The sequence below is a fragment of the Equus przewalskii genome, chromosome 14 (genome assembly GCF_037783145.1).
Source record: "Equus przewalskii isolate Varuska chromosome 14, EquPr2, whole genome shotgun sequence".
NCBI lineage: Eukaryota > Metazoa > Chordata > Mammalia > Perissodactyla > Equidae > Equus > Equus przewalskii.
The window spans coordinates 32,301,945-32,325,638 of NC_091844.1; the positions used below are offsets into that span (position 1 = coordinate 32,301,945).

Consider the following 23,694-nt stretch of genomic DNA (forward strand, 5'->3'; position numbering starts at 1 on the left):
GTTAGGGGAGGTCAAGCCGCAAATAATATGGCTCCAGGAGGGTGGAACATGCAGTAGGGTGGAAACCCCAGTTCCTGGCAGTTTCTTTACCGGATGTGTTTAAATAACCGAATCCCCACAAACGCACCACCCTACTAACCATCTTCCAGGCGGAGGAGGCCACCGCCGCCGCCTTGCTCGCTTCTCCAGGAGCATCCTGGGAGTTGTAGTCCAGCCGCTGGGCTGCGCCGAACTACCTTTCCCATAGTGCCCTGCGGGTTGGGCTAGATTAACGATCTTTTCCAAAACTCTCTGCGCACTGAGACTGCCTTTCCCCGTTCCCCTTGTCTCAGACGATTCCTTTAAGTCACTCGCGACAGAGCGGCGGCTGCAGGAGGGCCCCAGCCCCTCACCGCCCCGCCCCCAGAGGCACTTCCGGCGGCGGTTCACTTCCTGGTTGGGTGGATGGAGCCGGGCGGGAGCGCGCGCGGGGGAGGGGCGGCGGGTCAGTCTCCGCCGGGCGCTCCGGGGATCAGCTGGCTGGCGGGCGGGCGCCGAACGCGGCCCCGGCTCTTGCTGCAGCGCCGCGTCCTCTCGCGTCGCAGGCCGGCCCCGCGGCCGTGACAATGTTGCGGGGCTGGTAGCTGGGCGCCGGTCGCCGAGCCGTCTCAAGTGGGTGCCGCCGGGATGCTGCCTCGCGGGGCGGCGGGGAGACCGGGGAGGAGGGGGAGGCAGTGCCCGGCTGGGTTGGCGCTGCCCAGGGCGGCCCGAATCCCTCCTTTTTCCGAGCTCCGGACACGGAGGTCCCGGGTTCTGGGGCCGGGCACGAGTTTTCAGCTGCAGGGTTCTTCACGCTAAGAAAATGCATGAAGCGTTTCCCCAGGATGATGGCTTTTGCTTCCCTTAGGACTCAGCAGTTGCATTTTTAAGTGTGTTACTGATTCATCCTCTCTCTCTTCCTCTGTCATCACAGGTTTAAACTTACACGAATCGCTCTCTTGAGGAGGAGGGGACCGCCGCGCGACTGACACGCATATTCCTATAGGCATCTTCCCTCAGCCCCCACCCCCACGACCGGATTCGGGTGGCTCCTCTCCGCGCTGAAATCCGAGAAGAAATCCTTGGATCTCTTGTTTTCTTAAAAAAAAAAAAAAGGGGAAAGAAAAAGAAAAAAAAATCGGGAAACCGTCGGTATTTTGTTTTTCTGCTTCCTATTCGCAAGATGAAGAAGTTTTTCGACTCTCGGCGAGAGCAGGGCTGCTCTGGCCTGGGCTCTGGCTCCAGCGGAGGAGGGGGCAGCACCTCGGGCCTGGGCAGTGGCTACATCGGAAGGGTCTTTGGCATTGGGCGGCAGCAGGTCACTGTGGACGAGGTGTTGGCGGAAGGTACGGTGGGCTCTTTCAGTGCGCCGTAAATTAAAATCTTGTGCTGATGCAGCAAGACTCTGGTTTCTAGTTGTTGAATGTTTGAATGGGTTTTGGCCAGTTGACCCTCCCTTCCCCCTTCCCTTGCCCTGTGAATCATTGTCCTTGAAAAATTTAAAACTGAGGTTTGAAAGTGACAGGGCTTATGGGGACGAGGGGGAGGTTGCTGGAAATTGTTTACCTCGGTGGGCTTTTCTTTAAAAAAACGTTGACAAGCCAACTCTTGTTTGCCTCTCTGAATTCTGAGGATCAGGCAGAAAGTGTAATGCTTCACGTTGAATGTAGGGTAGTGGGCTTGCCATCCTTTCAAAACTTGAAATGTTGATTTGAGGGCTGAAGGGTGGGGTTGGAGGACGTTTTGGAAGAGAGAGGGGTTTCTTCTCCTCCCACCCAACTTTCCCACTCCCACAAGCCGGCATTGGAAGGAAGAGAGGATTTTCAGAGAATGGGAATGTGTTTTTCTATGAGCCAAGGCTCTTGGTGGATTTGACCAGGTTCATTTCCTGACCCAACTGTAATCAGGTCCCCAGGATGTAGCTAAGATAACAGAAATTACATGAAATGAATGTGGTTGTTTTGAAATCAGTCTAGTAGGCCCCTCTTCCTCTTGTTTTAGTTTTTTTTTTTTAGCCAAAAGAATACTTGAGAGTGGCATCTGATTTTTGCTTTTCCTCTATTGAAGAGGATGTTATTTAGATCTGCCCTGTAAATTCTCTCCGTGTGTGTTCATTTGTATATCTGTCGATAGGTAGATATCCATCTTTATCCCCCAGGCTTTTTGGAAATCTTTGCATGTCTCTTTGGATAACCTTAACCTCGACCTTCATAATTATGCCAGACTTATACTTTTCACAGCCCATTGCCTGCCTAGTGTGCTTTTATTTTTAATAAAAGCAGCAATTTCCTCAGCATGAAGCTATTCAAACTAATTGGATGGGGCCAACCTGCTGTACGTTGTGTTATTGGCTGAGAGGGGATCGGGGAAGGGGGAGGCCTCTCTTACTGCAACATGGTGGTGGGGGAACAGTTTATTAGCTGTGAAAGGAGCCTTTCTGCAAGCTAAGATTGAAGCAAGGGTCCTGCCCCGGGCCTGGGAAATGCCTGTCATGGGGAGTGTTGCAGGCGGGTGGGTTGGGAGGAGGAAGAAGCTGTGTTTGGCTCTCAGCTTGTGTAAGCACTGGATTCAGCTGGACCCAGTTTTCTGGGTTTAGGGTTGAAGCCGGCACTTTAAAAACACTGTTTTAAAAAAGATCTGACAATGTCTTAATGTCTTTGTGAAATTGTTGCTCTTTTCCTTTCTCACTATTGCTGTAGCTGGACTTAATCCGGGGCCTGAGTCACTGCCCCTCTGGATCTTTCTTTGTGGGCTTTGGTGCAGGATGGGAGATGCTTCTGTGCCCGCTGCCAGATCCGCACCCTTGAGTCTGATGTGTCTCTTTCATCCCTGTGCCAAGCCCTTGACTGCAGTGGGATGGAGAAATGGAGGAGTGTGTGAGAGAGAAATCAGGAGGAATGAGGGGGCGCAGAGCTCTTTCCTTCCCTCTAAATGGCCTCTGCTGAGCTTACAGTCCAGGAGCATTTTGTTCAGCCAGGATATTGTCTCGTGATAGATGGTGCTACCCTGGCAGTGCTTCCACTCAGAGTCTGAGTGATGGGGAAGAGAAAAGGCAAAATTGGTCTTTGTTATCTAGGCTGCCCTCCTCTTCCCTAAAATTCATCCCTGAGAACTGCACATCATGCATTGGGATATTTTTAAGTGGAACGTAGGGCTTGCAGCTCTGCATTCATTCATTTATTTGTTCAGTCAACAAATAGTTGTGGAGTGTCCATGAGTTGCCAGGCACTGTGCTAGGCTCTGGGGATATGATATAAAACTAGATGTTGGAGTTTACAAACTACTTTGAGAGATGGAAGACAGCCAGAACAGAGTGATGTGTGCTATCATGGACATGAGCTTAGGGTGCAATGGTCCCCCTTTTAGAGAGCCAAGAATCTGCAGGAAGTGACTGGCTAAAGAATCAGTAGGAGTTATCCATGTGTGGTGACAGCATGGACAAAGACTCAGAGTAGCAAGAGAGAAAAAGTGTGGAAAACTGGGTGTGGTAGCATTCCCCTCTTTATGTTCTTTGACTATAATTGAGTTTGAATTTGTGGCTCTTAGAAGTATGTAGCTATATGGGAGCCAGTATACAAAGTATTTATGTAGCAGCTACCAACTCCAAAGGCACTACTAGCTTCTGAGAGGGATATAGGGAGGTCTAAAGTGTGATGGCTGCCTTTAAGGAGCTGGCAGTAAATTTGGGAAGATGAGGCAAACATTCACACAAACCGTAGCATGGTGACCAGCACTTTCCGTAGAGTCTGGCAGATCCAGGTTCAAATTCTGGATCTGTTCTTTACTTGCTGTGAAACCTTGGCCAAGACATTGCAAACCTCTCTTGAATCTCTCTTTCCCTATGGCAGTGGTTCTCAAAGTGTGGAGCCTGAATCATGAGCATCAGTATCACCTGGGAGCTTGTTAGAAATGCAAATTCTCAGGCCTCATCCCGTACACCATGGGTGTGGGGCTTTAATAAGTTGTTGGAGAGATTCTGATGCAAGCTAAAGTTTGAGAAGCACTGTCCTATGGAGTGGTCTTGAAGATTAAATGAGGCAATGTAGATAAATTATGTAACATTTTTCAAGTGTTCGGTAAATGGTAGCCATTATTTACCAGGACTTTACGTCATATATACATAGCTAGAGAAGTGTGTGTGAGGGCAATGTGAAGGCTAGTTTGACTGCAGCAATCCTTTTCCTCCCATTATGAGTTGACAGAGCCGGATCTTTTTTGTAGGGTCTTCACCAGCTCCTTAAAGGGTCAACAGATGTTTTTGGTAGCCATGCTTCTTCCTGGACCCTCTTCTCTTTGAGTCCCCACATGCTGACCTAGCCACCAGTCCCAGCCAGAGTGGTCTAAGGATGATGAGAGTTGTGCGTCAAGTGCCCAGGGCAGTGGCCAGGAAGTTCAGAGAGGGGTGGTCTGGTGGGCTTCAAACACAGACCCTTCTGTTAACACCACATCCCACTGATCATTCCTTTTTCCCTAATGTGCGTATTGGTCTATGCTTTATAGTGAGGAATTGCAAGAACCCCAAGGAGGAGGTGCTGGAGTAAGACAGGAGAATGCCTGGGCTGCCGTCTCTCTATCAGCAGTGTCAGCCCTGCTGGCCTAGTTTCGCTAACTAGTACGGCTGGGGCTTGTTTGTCTGGGGGAAGTGAAGGCTCTCAGTCGTGAGTTCAGAGGGGTATGCTATCTCTAGATTGGGTGAAGGGGAGGATATTTTCTCTTTAGCTTCCTCAGCAAAGATGCCATGATGAGATGCTAAATCATGTCTCAGGTAATGGGCACGTGATGTCAAAGGAAGATTTGGTTTAAGCTTCCAGAATGAGCTCAATGGGAAAATTGGAGCAATGCTCAAAGGACTAAGAAGCTGTGCTTTTATCATACCTCCTTAGCTATGAGGCCTTACATCTAAGCTTTAAACAGTGAATAAATGTTCATTGAATACCTGCTGTGTCCAAGACAACATTCCAGAACTGCATCAGTCCTGTATAGGGTGGACGAGGTGGCCCTTCAGAACAGTTTTCCACTTACACTAAAGGAATCCAGGTCTAGGGCTTATGAGAACTACTAGGTCCCCGTGTCAGTCAACGTTGACCATTTCTCCTACCTACAGTGCAAGGTAATGAGGCTTAAAAATGTGTGTGAAACCACCTAAAAAAACCAACAGTTACTCTTTCATGGCCTGAAGTGGAAATCTCTAATTTACTTATTTATTTTATGTATTGTTTATCTTACCTACACTGAAATGTAAGCTTTATAAGGGAATAGATATCTATGATTGATTTATTCACTGAGGTACCCAAACCACCCAGAATAGTTTCTGGTACGTGGTGAATGTTAAAATGTATTTGTTGTGTGAATGCATAAATGAATAAGTCAATATTAAAATAAAAACCAACCAAACATATATGATATATATGGCATATGGTTATAACGTGTTGGTGGTATCAATATGATGCATGCATGTATTCAGTTAGTGATAGTTGTGTTAGTGTCTTCTTTGTGCCAGACACTGTATTAGGTTCCACAGCTACTAAGGTGAATGGGACTTGGGCTTGGCTCTTAAGGAGCTCATAGACCAACAAACCCTAAGGTAGGTGTCCAGCATTTAGCATGGCCCTGGGTGTATAGTAGGTGGGAAAAAGATGTTATGAGATGATAAAGAGAAGGGCCTGGGGGTGAGGGTCTACAGATGAAGTGTGATTTGATCAAGAATGGAAATTGCCCAGCAGATGTTCCAGATGAGGGTTACCCAAGGCCTTCCAAGCAGAGAGAATAGCATATGCAAAAGTGTGGAGTGGTGAAACAGTGTCATGAGTTCCAGGAATACTGACTAGTCTGGTGTTATCATTTTGGTTAGTACAAGTTTCCCTTCCAGAATCAAGGAAAGAAGGACATGGAATAGTAGAAGGAAGTTCTTTTACATTTGCTCCCTGGCTTTCCTTGCTGCTCACTTTCTTCAGTGGTCCTGGGCCTTTTGAGTAACTATTGATTAACTATCCAGTATCCACTGCCCCCTCTGTGCCTCGGCCCTTTGCTAATTGTGGGGCAAGGGAGTGGCTAGTGTCTGGGGAAGGAGTGGTCCTGAAGGTTTGAAGAGAAGCAGGAAGCTTGAAACAGAGCAGGTCGAGGAGTGAGATGACTAGTGTTATAGAAAGGAGTGGACAGAGGGATGATGAGGATGTTTGACCAGAGCAGAAAGTATACTAGAGAGAAAAGAAAAGGAAATAAGGTTATGGAGAGCTTTAGTGTCTGACAGAAAGGTTAGTTATAAGCACCTGAGGTCTTCTCTTGACGCAAACACCAGTTGGATCCCTCCCACATCAGATGTCTTTGCCTGCTGGGAAGTCTGGTTTTTTAGTGGCAACTGCAGATTTTCAGGGGGTGGTTTGTGAATGGTGTCTTCTTCCTGGCTTCAGGCATGATGACGGTTATAGCTTTGCTAAATATAGCCAAATCTAGAATTCAGAAATGAAATCCAGAATAAGCAGTTGCATGGTCAAAGCCTTTTCTTTAGTCTTTCCAACAGTCATGCTCATTTAATGAGAGAAGCAGTTTCACGTGGATTTTGAGCGGGAGGGATGGGGGAGGCATACGCTTGTACCTCAGTAGCTAAAACTGCATGTAGAGTATACAGGTAAAGCTTGATAAATATTAATAAAGTACACATAAAAATATTACTGCATCAGAGCAGTCATTTTAACTTGCAGTATTTGAAACTTGACATTTCAGAAAGGGGACTAATACCATCATTTGCCTTCATCTTGTACTCTTCTAAGGATAAATACTTTCTGAGCCTCCTTAAGAAATAACTGACATCTGCATCTGCAAGCCAAACAATGACAGTAATAGAAATGGTATTGTCTATTGAGGTAGCATCTAGCACTGTGAGGTATGAAGAGTAGCCTGCAGTCTCCTTTTCTGGAGCCACATTTTGGTGTGGTGGAAGGAGCCCTGCAGTATAAATTGGGAGATCGGTGTTTGTTGATTCATTCGTTGCCATATTCAGTCACCCTTACTGAGCGCTTTCTATGTGTTGGACATCACCCGGTGATAAATGAGACATGGCTTGAGGAACTTAACAATCATAGAACTTCAGACATGACAGCAAGTAACTGTAAGTGCTGTAGTGCAAGGATGTGGAAGGGCTGGAGGAACAGACATGGGAGGGCAATTAATTTTGTGGGGTGAAGAGTAGTCAGGGAAAGCTAAAGAAAGGTGATATTTGAGATATGTCTTCAAAAAATAAGAATTTATTACTGGATGGACAAGGTTGAGGGGACATTCTAGGCAGAGAGAATAACATGGCCAGAGACACAAAAGCAGGAAAGTGCAGTGCTTGCTGGGAGCCGCATGTTTTGAGATAGCAGTAATCTATTAGTGGTTCAGGGCTGTGCTGTCTAATAAAGTAGCCACTAGCCGCATATGGCTATTTAAATTAAAATTATCTAAAATAAAATGAAAATTTAATTCTTCAGACACACTAGCCACATTTCAGTTGCTTAGTAGCCACGTGTGTCTAGTGCCTACAATTTTGAGCAGCACAGATAGAGAATATTTTATCATCACAGAAAGTTCTATTGGGCAGGTTGGTTTAGAGCAATAGTTTATAAACTTTTTGGATAGATAGTACTATCAATTAAAAAACATGCAATTCCTTTATATATGTATGCCCATTTATTGGTAAGTTATATTTGTGTCCTGCTGTCATTAGCTAGTATCTGAGGCACAGTATATACTTGAAATGAAGTTCATTTATGTTAGTGGACACAAATACGTATTTTAAATAATCTCAGTAAGGTTTTGGTGACGGTCTTGTCATATCTTTAGGTTGTGATTGTTTCTGCATTGTAATGTGACTGATGGAGAGCATACCAGGAGTAGAAGTGAGGCTCTGCCATTCTCTTATTGTTCATATATCTTTGCATTATCTTTCATCCAAGATTTCTTTGCAGGAATCTTTTTAAGCCCCTTGTTTATTTTATAAGGGTTAACATTTAAAATCAATGTAATCTGTAAATCCACTTAACCAAGCACACAACTGCAGTATATCTCAGTGTGTCTCAGCCTGTGCCATGGAGCTTCCACTCTTCCTCAGGATTCCATCAGATTTGTGTGAGATGCGTGACTGACATATGGACTGAATGGGAGCACTAGTGTTGGGTGATATGTTAAATAGTAATAAAGATAAAATCTTATTTTTTAAGATGGTAATGAATATAAATAGAGAGTCTCATATTTTCTTTCTATACCCCAATGGATTGTTTTGTGTACCTCTGTTTGGAGACCACTGATCTAGAGCAGTGGTTCTCAACCAGGGTGATTATCCCCAGGTGACTTTTAGCGATGTCTGGAGACATATTTTTTTTTTGTATTCGTAATTTATTACTCTTTTCCTTAAAGAAGTATCTGCAAATTGTGCACGTTTTACAACGCGCCAAACCTGGATCTGCCTAACGAACGTACATTATTTTTAATCAGGAAGAAAGAAACCATGATTTTTTTTTCACTTCTCAAAGAGTCTTTTATTTTTTATTTCTATTTTTTTCTATTTTATTTTTTATTGGGGTTATGATAGTTTACAACCTTCTGAAATTTCAGTTGTACATTATTATTTGTCAGTCATATTCTAGGTGCACCACTTCACCCTTTGTGCCTGCCCTGCCCCTTTCCCCTGGTAGCCACTAATCTGTTCTTTGTCCACATGTCTGTTTATCTTCCACATATGAGTGGAATCATACAGAGATTGTCTCTCTATCTGGCTTATTTCGTTTAACATAATACCCTCAAGGTCCTTTCTGGAGACATTTTTGATTGTCACAAGGAGGGAGGTAATACTGGCATCTAGTGGGTATAGGCCAAGGGTACTGCTAAATGTCCTGCAGTGCACATGACAACCTCCCCCACCCCCAACAAAGAATTATCCAGTCCAAAATGTCAGTAGTGCCAAGGTGGTACAACATGATCTGTTGACCAAAATGAGGAGAGAGGGGGGCGTCAAGAGTGGCTCAGAAGGGTCTAATTTACTGTTTGGCTTCAGGCAAATCACTTAATTTTAAAATTCATTTTCTCAGAATCAGTGAGCCAGTAATCTTTCTTAACCTGTTATGGTGAAAAATCTTTGTCATTTTCTGTGTAAAATAGCTACTTCTGGAAATAAACCAGTAAATCAAAGGAGGTAGAATAGCAAGTCTTCGTAGGCTCTGGTGAGGGAGGGGAGTTGTAACAGTGCTCTACCACTGACTGAATGTGGGTTTTGAGCTTTAAAAAATACTCTCCATATTCCCATATGTGAGCAACCCCAAAATGTTGTGAAAGCATTTTGTGACATGAATTGCTCATAGGGAGGTTCAGTTAGGAAGGGTTATTAAAGATCAGAATCTATGAGAGAGGATATTGATAATCCTTTATACAAGGAAGAGTTTTCAGGAAGAGTCTAGCACTTGCCGCTATGGGTCTTGGGTTCAAGTTCTTTCATTACTTGTGAGTTTGGCTTTGGGGATGTTGTTTAACCAATGTGATTTAGAAGTTGTTTAACCACTGCTTCCTCATTTGTAATGAATGGCCTTGCTCCCTCTGTAGGAGTGTTGTGATCATGAAACAAGAGGATGTGGGTTTAATGTAGAGTGCTTAAAAGATAGCTTGCTCTGCCAGCCAGGAGTAGCAAGGTTTACTGAGCATCTAGGACATTCTCAGCTCTGTCTGAGCTGCTATGGCAAATAGAGAAGTAATGGAAGATTTGGCTCCTAGTTGACATGATGTGACCAACACACAAGAAACAAGGGCATCCCACAAGACAACAGCTGTTGAAATACTGGGGTGTGTGGTGTAGTCTCTAAATTCTGGAGGAGTTGAGGGGAGGGAGATCAGTGAGGACTGAAATAGTTAGGAAAGTTTTCGTGAAGGTGCACTGTTCTTAATTGTGAGTCTTTTCTTTGGAACCCTTCTTCGAGGAACCTCGTTTTAGGGAACATACCTAGTTCAGCACGTTTGCATACGTTATATTCTTAGTAAAGTTGAAGTAAGTATTGCAACATTTTTGGCCTCTTTTGAGGAACAAAATTGCCTACATAAATAAATCGTATGTTCTGCGCTTATACCCAAGGTAAATAAAGCCTTTTCATTCTGTGATTTTGGACCACTCAGGGATAATGAATATTGGCACATTAAGGCAATACTGGCTGCAGCATTTTGTGCCTACTGTGTCCCTCCATGATGATTATTATTAGTCTGGTATCTTTATTATTATTTAGTTTATTATGTATACTTTGAATAATCTCAATTCTACTGAGTTATGGACCATTGTTAGGAAAGAGGAGTCCTTCTGATGAGTGAGCCTTCCGCCTTGGCAGAGAGCGAGTTCCTCAAGTGGGAACAAAGTTGAAAGAGTAAAAATTTGGAATTTCATTTGAGGTCTGCTGTGAGTGAATCAGCTTGAGCTGGTCAGTGTTCTCCTTGGGCTCTGAGTTAACCTTGGCAGGCAATGGATGGCAATGCCAGTTGAAGCTTTGTTATTTATGATTTCTGAAGAGTCAAGATTATTGGATGAAAGAGTTTATGGCATCCCTATATTATGATAATAGAAGGCCAAGCATAGCATTGATGTTAAATTATCTTTTGTAATTATAATGATCTTAAATAATGGTGCCTTTCATCTAGGACTTGAATATTGGAGAAAGCAGTATAATGCCATGTAATTTGTTTGGCGCCTGTTTTTAAGGATGCTTCCAGCTATTGTACTGGGACCTTTGTGGTGAGAGAAAGATTTTTGCCCCTCTGGTACTCAGCATGAATTTGAGAACAAAATGTAGAATTTATTACCCTTCAGGGAGCAGAAGAAAGAAGATGACTCAGGCCTCACCAGTTGGGTGGTTCCTGGAGGATCAGGGCCTGAGCAGCATTTACAGAGGTGGCAAGTCTCCTGCTAGTACCTTTGACTCATCGTTTTCCCTGGTCAATGAATCTTATTCATTCAGGAAGTCATGATTATCTTACAGGTTTGTTAGACTTGTTTAATTTCCCCTAGGAGTAGCCTAGCCCTGTTCCTCAGATCTTTGTCCTCTACTATTTTTAGAAGCCTGGGAGTCTTGGTGGCGGGGGGGTGGGCAGTGTTGGAAGAAATAATTTCATCTGGCCTTTTGGCTGTGGAAAAATCTTGGTTTGACCAGAAGGTGTAACTCAGTATGATTGGGGAAAACCTGATATCCAGTGCTACCTGTCTTCCCCTGTTCCCCTGGAATAAAGGGAGCACTATGAAGTTCTCTTTAGGAGAAGACTTTCGAGGTTATTACCATGTGTGGTAGTTTAAAAGCATGGGAATTGGAGGTAGGCAGCCCTTGGCTTGAATCCTGGACCTGTCCCTGTGATATTGGGCAACTTACTAAGATCCAGGCTTCTCACTTATAAAATGCAGATAATACCATGGGTGGTTGTAAGGATTAGATGAAATTATGCAAAGCACTTAGCATAGTGCCTGGCACACAGTTAGCAGTCTATAACTCTTAATATTATGATAACTTAGTAACTCAATATTTGAGTGCATGAATTTTGTTTTTATTGGGCAATGTTTGTTTTGCCTTGTGTATAAGCGTATAACCTGGTGGAGCTAGAGTCTTGTAGAGATATATATATGTATCTGTCTATCTCTGAGTATCCACAAACCCCAGGATGATGAATAAGAAGAAGAGAATCTCAGATAAATATTGTGGTTTGATTTTTTCTTTTTCCTGCTTGAAAGCCACCTGTGTGTTAGGAAAATTTCCCCAACCTGTCAAGTTGCTATTAGTATGGTGGGCCTCTCTGCCCCTGAGGAGCGCCTCACCCCAGCTGCCTGTCCGACTTCAGATTCTTGTGCTCTAACACAGGTCTTCTCCTTCAGTCAGGCCTCCTCATCTCCATGTACCATGGATTTAGTTCTTTCCAATGCTTTGCTCTTAGTGTTCCTTGCACCTGGGATACCCTCCCCTTCCCCACCCACCTACCTTAATCCCACCTAACCTCAGTACTCCCACAACTGCCAAAGTGATCCATTTCTCCTCCTGTCCTCTGGATACCTGTCATTCTTGCTGGCTATGTTGACTGTTTGGGCCCATAATCTCAAGATTTTATTTTGCAGAGCTAGCCCCGTCGCGGAGTGGGTTGGGTTCCCATGCTCTGCTTTGGCGGCCCAGGGTTTGGCCAGTTCGGATCCTGGGCACAGACATGGCACTGTTCATTAGGCCATGCTGAGGCAGCGTCCCATATAGCACAACTAGAAGGCCCCACAACTAAAATATACAACTATGTGCTAGGGGGGATTTTGGGAGAAAAAGCAGAAAAAAAAAGTTTTATTTTGCTCTTCATCTATTTCATTTGTATCTGCTTTCTGGTTTTTAGGGGGCAGGGTATGAACCTTAGGTTTATTTTGTATCCAATTCAGGACTCTTAAATTTGAACAATGCAACAGTGGGTACTGGGGAATAAATTAACTGGATGAATAATACAATAAATCAGTACTAATTCAAATTCACTAGGCAGGGGCTGGACCCAGACAGATTTGAGATATACAGACCTCTCTTATCCCTATTCCAATAATATGAGAAATGTGTGTTTGGCACCTTATTACAATGATAAGAACTATCGAATCTTCTAGGTTTTCAGTAAAGTTGAAAAATAACAAAATTCAAAGCAAAGTAGAACACTTTCCAGAAGATCATGTAAATCTCTCTTTATTGATTGGGTTCAATTTTGGGTACCTAATATTATCAATCTCAAAAGTAGAGATATAAGGTATAAGTATCTTAACTATGTAAAGGAACTCAAACTATTTAAATGCTATAATGTGAAGACGGAGAAGATTAGTTCAAGTATCAAGAACTCAGATATTACTGAGATTTAAGCAAGTTGTGCATTAATTTTCTGGCTGGTGGTGGTTGTTGGCTTGTAGTAGATTAGGACAGTGATTCTCAAGCTATATGGGGGGTAGTAAGCATGGACGCAGGGGACAGAGAGGAAAGGAATATGTAATTTGAAAAAGCACAGACTAACCCCAGATCCAGTCAGGAAAGGAGGGAGCCTCAGAGAGGTTGGGCAGTGGTGGTATACCCTCTCCAGAGGCATATTGTAGATTTAAGTGGTTAGGGTCAGGAGAGGACATGAGGCATAGCTCTCAGAGAGGATATGGTTTATAAAATGTTCATGAATGTGGCACTAGTGGCTCAGTTGTAAATTGAGAGGCACCACTAGAGAGGTGGTGCCTAAAAGTGATCACTGTATGTAGCTCTTAGAACATAGGTGGACTCTCATTTCTCCCTATTCTTGCTACCTTCAGAGAGGAGAAGGGAAAAGAGGGATCATCAGTAAATCTTGCCTCGTGGTTTGCCTTTGTGAGCTCTGTGACATTGTGGAAAGGTCAGCCCTTGGTTCTCTCTGACGAATGATGAGAATTCGCTTGAAAATGTTACTTTTAGGTAATATAGACTTTCCCAGAAGATGAACTATTTCTTTCTCTTTTAAAATCATAGTTTTAGAATATTGGTGGCATAAATGTGTTATTTAAGTGGCTGTCTACTTACTCAGCAATTTTGGAGTGATTTTAACATGATATGATGTAATAATGTACAAATCTATGTAGTCAAGTTCCGGTTCTAGAGTGAGTTCATAGAATATGAACAAAGAACTGTATGAGGTAAGGGTTGTAGGTCGTCTAGTCTCCTTCTCAGTGATCTTGGACATATCATTTCCTTCTCTGAGCTTGTCTTTCCTTATATAAACAAGGGTGGGGTTGATCAGGTTGAAAAAGTTCAAGTGTTAGACTTGTGTGGCTGGGACTAAGACAACATTCCTGAGATGGATTGTTAACCTTGGCCTATGTATGAGCCATACTGGGAGGTCTCATTCTTAGTAGGGGTGAAAGATTTCATTCCTTTTCTACTCACCATCTTCTGTATCTTTCCCTTAAACTAGAAAAATTAGTGTTAATAATTAAATGTTGGAGGTGAGAGGAAGCTTGGCTGAATCTTGGGCTTCTGGCTTAAGTGACTGGTTAGATAATGGTGTTAATAAAAAGAAGAAAGAATAGTCTACAAGGGAAAGAGAATGACTTTAGTTTGGGTCTTTTTTGCATGAAGCACCAATGAAAATCCTAGTGTGGTTATATAGTTCAGACGCTGTTTTATAGCCACAGGATGTTGATGAAAACTGAAATGGAAGGAGATCTCACAAGGAGACTGTGGAAGAAGAAGTGGGCTGTGGATAGATTCCTTGGGAGCATCAGTGTGTAAGGGGCAGGTAGAGGAAGAGGAGCACACTTGGAATAAAATCCACACTCCTCACTCTGACATGCAAACCCTACAAGAGCTTGTATCTCTCTTTACCTCAGCCAGTGTGGTTTTTAGCCACAGTGATTCCTCTTGATCTTTTTGAGCATTTCACATTGTTTGCTCTTTAGTGTCTTAGGCTTGGCTATTCCCTTTGCCTGGAGTGTTCTTCCTCCTGATCCTTGCATGGCTGGCTCCTTCTTGCCATTCACATCTCACTTAAATCTCACCTCAGAGAGGCCTTGCTTGACTAGCCAATGTAAGGAACCCATCGTGTTTTATTTTGCCAGGTTGCACGTCAACTCATTTTCTTGCTTATTGTTTATCTCCCCCCACTAGAATTTCACTTACATGAAAGCAGAGACCTTGACTGATTTGCTCATTGCTGTATGCCCCGTGCCTAGTGTAGTGCCTGGCACATCTGAGGAGCTCAGTGAAAACCAGTTGAATGAATGAGTGAGTACATGAAGGAGGTAGAAGGAATGATTGAAGATATAGATGTAGAATGAGAAGAGAGTGAGTGATGACAATGAATACTAAGTAGATTTAAAAGGAGTGTGGATGCTTTGGGGTGTTAGAAATCAGATAGGTCACGATAAGGATGAAGAGTGTTTAGTGGATTAGGAAATATGGAGTTTATTCATGAGCCTTTTTTTTTTGAGGAAGATTAGCCCTGAGCTAACTACCGCCAATCCTCCTTTTTTTGCTGAGGAGGACTGGCCCTGAGCTAACATCCGTGCCCATCTTCCTCTACTTTATATGTGGGACGCCTACCACAGCATGGTGTTTGCCAAGCGGTGCCATGTCCGCACCCAGGATCCGAACTGGCGAACCCTGGGCCGCAGAGAAGCAGAACGAGCGAACTTTACTGCTGCGCCACCAGGCTGGCCCCATTCATGAACTTTATTCGAGCAGTTTAAGTGGAGCAATGGAGTGAAGTCCAGGTGGCAGTGAAGTGAGTGAATGGGAAGTAAAGTGGATGCTGACTCAGGGAGGAATTTATTATTGTTTTAAATGGTGGAAGAGTCTTGCGCACATTAAGCAGAGAAGTGGCCAATGGAGGAGGAGGTTGGAAATAAAGTACAAGGGGAGTATTGATGGAATAGAGCTGAGGAGGTGATGGCAGGACATGGATGGAATCGTGAACTCAAGTGGAGGGGATGACTTTGGACAAGAGAAAGGGCACTTCATTAACTGACCTGGGAGGAAGAGGAGAAAGAACCGGTGCAGAGGAGAAGAAGTGGGTGAGGTTTCACAAGTTGCCACCCTCTTGCCTTATGGCTTCTGTTTTCTGTTGAATGCTGCAGGGTGGAAGTTGAATTGGTTTTTTAAAAAATTTTTTGAGGAAGATTAGCCGTGAGCTAACATCTGCCGCCAATCTTCCTACTTTGCTGAGGAAGACTGGCCCTGAGCTAACATCCATGCCCATCTTCCTCTACTTTATATGTGGGACGCCCGCCACAGCATGGCTTGCCAAGTGGTGCCATGTCTGCACACGGGATCCGAACTGGAGAACCCCGGGCTGCCAAAGCGGAATGTGCGCACCTAACCGCTGCGCCACTGGGCCGGGATTTAAAGAGAGTGGGGAAGGATATGGAGGAATTCCTTAGGTTTATGGAGAGAAGGACTGACAAAGGATAAGTGGAAGAATGGCCTGGTCATAAAGGAGAACCCATTCGAGATGACTCATCGTGGGAAGATAGGTTTTCCTGACCCCTGAGAGTTTTATCAAATTTGAAAAATGTACTGTTTTGGATAGGACTTTTTCTGAAATACATTGTATGTTTCCTGTCTTCTAGATTATATGCCTCAGAGGCAGCATAGTATAGGTGGAAGGTACTCCTGATCTGAACCTTTCTGGTGACCACCATGCCCTGTACTCTGGACAAGTTGTTTTCCAACCCCGTCCATCAGGTTCCTTGCCTGTGAAATGAGAACTAAGTTGCTTTCCACTTCTAACGTTTTTCCATTCTCTTCTTTCTCAAATGCATTGTTATTAGAATGTTGTTGTTTTGTCATCGAACTTTTAGGATCATTGCTTGATATGGGTAAGACAGTTTGCTCCTGAGTAAAATGGCCCTACTATGCTTTTTGAATTTCGTGTTTGTGCCTTATAGTGCTTTCTGGTTCCTTTCTTATAAGACTAGTCAGCTGTCACTTCTTGCTGCTATTCGTGTGTCTTCCTGAATTAGTGCCTCTCTAATTTGCTTCTTTTAATCTCCTGTGGACTTGGAAACTAGATGACTAAGTTTATTAGAACTGTGTGTACGATAAAGAGGCTCTTAGTGAGAATTTGAGGGTCTTGTCTATGATTAAAGGACATGAGCTGCTGAACATGAACTTTATATCTCTTGTTGAACAGAAACCACTTTTTGATGCCTCATGTTCTAGAAAGGTTGAGTTCTGAAGAGATGTTACCATTTGATATTTATTATTAATTAAATGTGTTTATAACCATTTGTTTGAAAAGTTGAGTATGAGTGCCATAGGGACTTAACCTATTTCCATTTTCCTTTTCGCTTACAGTCCCTTCTCTTCCTCTCTCCCAACCTGCCCTCCTCAGTCCCTTCTCCATTCTTTCAGTGAAGGCAATGTTGTAGTCACCATTATAATATTATTTTAGTCACAATTTCTGTTATTTATTTGAAACTACAGAGAAGTTTCCAGGATTGGAATCCACTGTGCAATGCTGGATATGTTTATATCTCAATAAGGGTCCTGGTGGAGACTCTCAAATGGTATTTGGTATTCAGGGCTGGGAGACTGAAAACAATGAGATGAATGCTAGTTCCATATATACTCTTTTGTTGATACAGAAGAAAGCAATCAGGAAGTCTTAAAAAATTTTTTTAATACAAATTAACAGTGATGGTAGAATAATTAGAAGATAAAGCCAGACAAAAAGATAAAATATTACCCATAATCCCATAGATTACATTGTTAACATTTTGGTATGTGCCTTCCAGATTTGTGTATTTTTATAAAAATAAGAATGTATTTTACATCGTCCTGTATAATCTACTTTCTCACTTAGCGGTACATCCTAACTATGTTTTTGTGTTAAATGTCTCATCATGAGTTTTAGTCTATTGTATGGATGTATTGTGATTTATTTAACAATTCTCTTATTAGACGTTAAGATTATTTATATCGGTATTACAAAACAATTACAATGAGTATTTTTTAAGCCTTTGAGTACTTGTTCTGTTACTTCCTTAGAATAAATTTGTGAATGTGAAATGGCTGGATCAAAAGATATGCATATTTTAACTTTCAGTACATATTTCAAAATAGCCTCCACAAAGATTAAACCAATAAATACTTCCACCAGAAGTGCATCTTGTTTATGAGGTTGGACGTGTTCTCTTTCTTTCTGTCTGTCTATCTTTTATATTTCTTCTGTGGTGAGTTTTGTGTTTATGTTTCTTTGTTCATATTCCTGTTAGGGCATTCATCCTCTTTAATGATTTATAAACGTTCTTTACATATTTAAGATATTAATCCTTTCTTTTATTTATATATATATATAAATACACATAATTTTTTTTTATTTTGTCATTTTCCTTCTGTTAAGATAGGGTTTTTGCAGATGTTTTAAATTTCTGTACAATCAAATATGTCAGTCTTTTCCTTTATAAATTTTGTCTGCAGTCATATTTGGAAAGGCCTGAGGAGAAGGATAGGGCCTGGATCACAGAGACTCTCTGGGTCTAAATTTTATCTTCGAGCACTAGAGAAGCCATTCAGAGTTTTAAGCCGGGGAGGGGATGGCATAATCAGATTTGCAGACTAGTTGGATTTGTGGAGGGTGACATGAGGGAGCTGAGTCGAGAGCATTTAGCAGTCTGTTGCCATGATCCAAGTTAAAGGCAGTGAGGGTCTGAGTGTCAGAGCGGTAACAGGAACAGAGGAGAGTGCAGACGAATGTTTAGGAGGTCATATCATCAGGACTTGGTGCTTGATTAGATTTAGAGGCTGAAGGAGAGGTATATAATCAAGAATGATTTCAGGTTTATGAGATAGAAGTGGTACTAACTGAGTCATATTATTCAGGAAGAGGGGGAAGATTGAAAGAGGGAAGACACAGGTTTAATGAGGGAAGATAATGAGTCTGATATGATCAGTCTGAAGTGTGTTTGGGTTATCTGTTGCTGTGTAACAAACTACCCTACAACCCAGTGGCTTAAAACAACAACAGTTTATATTCTCGTGATTCTTTGGGTTGACTAGGGGCTCTGTTGGACTTCTCATCTCATTTAGGGTCTGTTAAAATTGTCTTTACTCCTACAACTCTACTATATACCTGAATTCAGAACATCCCAACATGGACCAATATATCACATTTCTAACACCATGCTTCATCCTTAACAGAAATACATATGTCAGAGAAATGTGGGAAACTCTATGGGTTTATACACAGAGCTCTTGTGTTTTTCACACCTTGGGGGATTGGGTGAGAATTGGGTGAAGAGTGTGTCTTTTTGAATATTTACTTATTTATTTATGGTAAAGTGGGATAAGGGCTTTGAGGAATTTGGGCAAATCATTTTTAGGAAAGAGTACCAAGGGAAGTTGAATTTTATGAAATTGATTTGTTTGGAGCTGTCCATGCAGATACTTGTACTCAAGTTTGAAAAGTCAAGACTAAGAAGAGCAGTGGGCTGAGAATGGAATTGAGGTTTAGCAACACTTAAGGGATAGCTGAGTAAGGAAAGCCCTTAAAGGAGACAGAGAAAGAATATCCAGAGAGGTCTGAGGAGGATCAGTAGACTGCAGTGTCTCGCCCACGTGGGAACATACAGAGTTAAAAAGTTGAAGTAAAGCAGATCAGATGCTCCAGAGTGGTCAAATAGGATAAAGACTGGAAATTGTCCTCTGGATTGGACATTGGAAACGTCCAATGGCGTTGGCCTCAGCAAGAGCAGTTTCAGAAGAGTGGTGAGTTGATGAGAGGGAGTACCAAGTTTAGACTATTTCTTCAAGAAGTGTGAATAAGAAAAGGAGAGATCGTATGGTAGCTAGATCGGGAGATGCTTGAGTATATTAATAGGCTGATAGGAAGGTAGCAGGAGACGAGAGGGGGAGAGAGAGAGAGAGAGAGAGACATTATAATGAGTGAAGGCAGTTGCCTAATTGAGTCAAGTTCCACAGGAGACTGGAGGAGATGGAGTCTTGATCTTTTTGAGTTGCAACTCCATTCTTTCAGTTACTCAGTTCAAAAACCTTTCCTCCAGTCATCCAGTTGGGTCCTTTCATATTCTCAGGCCCCAAACCTCTTACCTCCCATCCAGTTTATCAGAACATTCTGTTTGCTCTGCGTTCACAGTACATCCCAAATCCAGCCACTTCTAACTTCCTCCACTGCTGGCTGCATGGGTCAAGCTGTAGTTGGCCTAGATTGTGCTAGCCATTTCTTCATCAGTCTCTCCTTCTACTGAGCTACCTCAGTCTACTCTCAACATAATAGCCAGAGTTATCCTTTAAAATGCAGATCATTTCATGTTACTCCTCTGCTCAGAACCATCCAGTGACTCCTCATCTCACTGAAAGTAAAACTGTAGATCCTGTTGAGGGCGTGCAAGTGCTGTGCCCAGGCCCACAGTTACTGCTCTGCCCTCCATTGTACTGCTCTCCTCCGGTTATGGCACTGCATCCCATGGCCTCCTTGCAGCTCTTTAGAGCAGGGTGGGTTCATGCCTCCCCCTCAGAGCTTTTGTATTTGCTGTTCCCTCTGCCTAAAATGCCCTTTCTCTAGGTAACTCCAAAGCTTGCTCTCCCTCACTTTCCCAGAGAGTCCTTCTCTGGCCGTTCTATAAAAATCACAACCCCTCCCTTTCCCCAGCTCTCCCTATTCCTCTTCCATGCCTCTAATATGCTCTATAATTTACTTATTTGTTTATTGTCTCCCTTTTTAAGAATGTAAGCTTCATGAGCTTGTTTGTTTTGTTCACAGGTCTAGAACCATGGCTGTCACAGAGTAGGCACTCAGTAAATATTTGTTGATTAAATGGGGGAATGAGTGAACGGGATCAAGGCTGGTCCTTAGAAAAGATGGAGGAAATTTCACCCTCCGAGACAGGAGGAGATAAATGAATCAGTGTGGATATACATAAGTTTGTAATGGGAGGGTGGGATGTATGTGGTGACACAGGAATTTAAAGCTAGTCATAGCAGATGCCCTCAGTTTTCTGGAATAAAGAGGCAAGGTTGTCTGCTGAGGGTAGTGGTGAGTATGGGGCTGAGAAGTCTCCTGGGCGGTTGGGTTAGTCATTGAGAAGAATGGGAGAGGGAACTATCCAGGGACAAGGAAAAGACGCAGGCCAAGATGAAGACCTTGAATTGGTAGTGATGCAGTTTTGCAAGGCTGTGTGATTTTTCTCTCGTGGAACTCAGGAGCCTGGGGTAAAGAGCAGAACAGCTGGATTTAGCATTGATCCAGGGTTGGGTAGATGTGATGGGAGGCCAGGGGTGCAGGGGAATGAAAGGAGCAGTCCAGATCGTCGACCATGGGGACAGAATGGGGAGAGAAGACCATCTGAGGGGCACTTTGATTGATCAGGAGAAAATGAGAAGAGTCAGAGCCTGGAGGATGGATGGGTTTGAAGAACAGATCAGGCCAGTGTGAAGGCAGGACAGACTGGAAGGCTTGAAGGGTGTGTCAGAAAGGGAAGGACTGACATTTAAGATTTGTGTTGACATGGTCTGGGGTGTGGTCATGGATGTAGGTGGTTGAGAAGACCAAAGGGCATTGTAGTAAAGAAATTTAGAGGCTGAAGTATAGGAATAGGTCATCCTTGTGGATTTTGAAACCACCCAGGATGATGGCAGGAGTTGTGGCAGAGAGGAAGCCAGGATGCCAAAGGCTTTAGTGAGTGTTGGGAAATGAGTAGGAGGGTGGAGGTACAAAGGCAAGGCAGGGTGGAAGCCACAGGAGCCAGGTGGCATGACCTCGGAGGGACAGGAATTTTTACATGAGCGTGGAAGGTGGAAGGAGTAATGATCTGGAATCAACTTAGAACAAGGACAATTCTGGCCTCCTGCCCTGATGTTCTTGAGGTGTAGGAAAATCTGGCATCAGGGCTGGTGATGCAAGTGCTGTTGGCTGGCACAGGAGCAGGCCAAAGCAATTTGGATGATATATCTTTTGGGCAGATTATGGAGCTAAGTTGTTGTTATTGTTATGTATATATAATTTATGGCATTTATTTGACAGCCTTGTGTTTCTTCTTATTAAATGGAATAAACTTTCTTTTTACTTATTTTTACTTATAAATTTGCATATTATATATTATATTTACATATATATAATTTTTTCATTTTTTTTTTAAGTCTTCCCTTGGGTCTTGTCTTTGAGAAGACAAAGACCTTGCGTGGTCACTGTAGGTAGAGACATCCTCCGTACATGGTTTTGAATTTGCCTTTTGCATTTTGTTGCTGAGAGTTTGTCCTCACCTTTAACTTTTCCGCTCCCCTGATCAGGTTGGTTACCTCTTGGTTCACTTTTGTCACTGAACTAATGATTAACCCTTTACATTAGGAGTTGCTGAGTGATGAAGGACCACTTTCCTGAGTCTTTGCTCTGCAGCCTCTAGATAAAGGAAAAAGTCTGACTGTGTCAGCAAAGATGCTTGATCTGGAGTTAGAAATGGTATCTTACATATTTCCAGTTATTAAGAACCAGAATAGTTAGCTGGGAAGTCTTCACTAAATGCTGCCTCCTTCATACCCCTAATACTTCAAGCTCCTTGCTTTACCTCCTGCGCAGGTATAGGGGCTGCTGGGAATATCTCTTGACTTATTAGACATGTGATTAGTTGTTCCTGATCTTTATTCTCTCATACACTCAGGAGCGCTTGGCATGTACCTCTTTAGTTTTTGTTCCGTCTTACTGTCTTTATTTATCTCTTTGTCTTCCAAGCTGTTTTCCACCTACCTCTGACACAACTTGGACTCCTTGAGGGTGTGGTTAAGTTTCCACTTGTCTTTTTATATGCTCTTAGTAAGTGGATACTTAGGAAGTAGGTATTGAATTAATGCATTAAACTTAGAATTCAAATAGCCTAACTCACACATCTTGCAAAGGACAAAACTGTGCCCAGAGGATTAAGTGACCTGTCCAAGGTTACTAGATTCAGATGGGATTAGAATCCATTTCTCCTCCCAAGGTGTTTGGGGCTTTCTGAAAGATTTTTTGTTTCGTTTCGAAAAGACATTAAAGCAACTAGATCTGATTTGGTTGTGTTCCGTGAAGTTAGAGATAATTGAACTTCTTGAAAATTTAATCATATGTTCTAGGGGTGGGGCTTTCAACTTCTCATTTCTCCTTTCACCCTGTTTGAGGATGAAATGATGGGTGGGATTTTCGTTGTTCTTTAATTAACTGCTGAGATTGGGGCATAAGGGCCTCGGCACAGGAAGGTTCTGTTCTACTTAGTAAACTGGTAGGTTTGCTTTTTCCTTGACCTGTACCTTTAGGACGTCCTTCTGTCTCATGGGTTTTAATGGAGACATGGCGCCATGCACTGGGGACAGGGTGAAGGGTACTGGATAATCTCTGGCCTGGCAGATAGAAAGCAGCATATCTGGGGCACTTGTGAGTGGTTTGGGAGGACTTGGAATTAGAAGAAAGGACATTATAATCAGGTGCCAGAAGTTCATAGATAGGTCATTTGTGGCTGGTAGGGCTGGCAGGAAACAGTGAGTCACACTGGCAGGTTGACAGGGGATTGAAAGAGAACAAATTCTTAGTAGTTGCTGGGAGAGCCCTTTTCCCATTTAGACCAGTGGTTCCTAATCGGGGGCTGTTTGGCCCACCAAGGGACATTTGGCAATGTCTGGAGAGATTTTTGGTTGTCACAGCTCGGCGAGGGGGGTGTGTCTGTGTGTGTTACTGGCATCAAATGGGTAGAGACCAAGGATGCTGCTGAACATCCTACAGTGCACAGGACAGCCCCTCACAACAGGGGATTATTATCTAGCCCAGAGTCAGTAGTGCTCAGGATGAGAAACTCTGATTTAGACCCTGGCGATTAAATAAGTCAGTAAAGCAAATGTTTTATATGTATTCTTCATTTTGAATTCTATGTTTAAATGGCCAAGTTGGATTTATTTCACCTTTTTCTTTTTATTCTTTTTTGAGGTGAAATCCACATAACAATCATTTTAAAGTAAACAGTTTATTTAGTACATTCACAATGTTGTGCAGCTACCTAGCTCCAAAACATTTTCATCACCCCAAAAGGAAACCTGTACACGTTAAATAGTTACTCCCCAATTCCTCCTTCTCCAGCCCCTGGAAACCACCAGCCTCCTTTCTGTTTCTATGGATTTACCTATTCTGGATATTTCATATAAATGGAATCATACAATATATGATTGCCTTTTGTGA

The 23,694-nt window shown here is 42.9% G+C and overlaps 1 protein-coding gene across 20 annotated transcripts in view; it reads left to right on the top strand.

The window, feature by feature from the left end:
* Positions 1-255: 255 nt before the first annotated feature.
* The window catches only part of AAK1 (AP2 associated kinase 1), a 165,560-nt gene continuing 142,121 nt past the window's right edge, over positions 256-23,694 (top strand). For all 20 annotated transcript variants that reach the window (XM_070572435.1, XM_070572438.1, XM_070572440.1 and 17 more), the window contains exons 1-2: positions 256-651; positions 953-1,364. In XM_070572435.1, the coding sequence (XP_070428536.1) occupies positions 1,202-1,364 (163 nt within the window). In that variant the 5' untranslated portion in view covers positions 256-651; positions 953-1,201. The remainder of the gene's footprint in view (positions 652-952; positions 1,365-23,694) is intronic.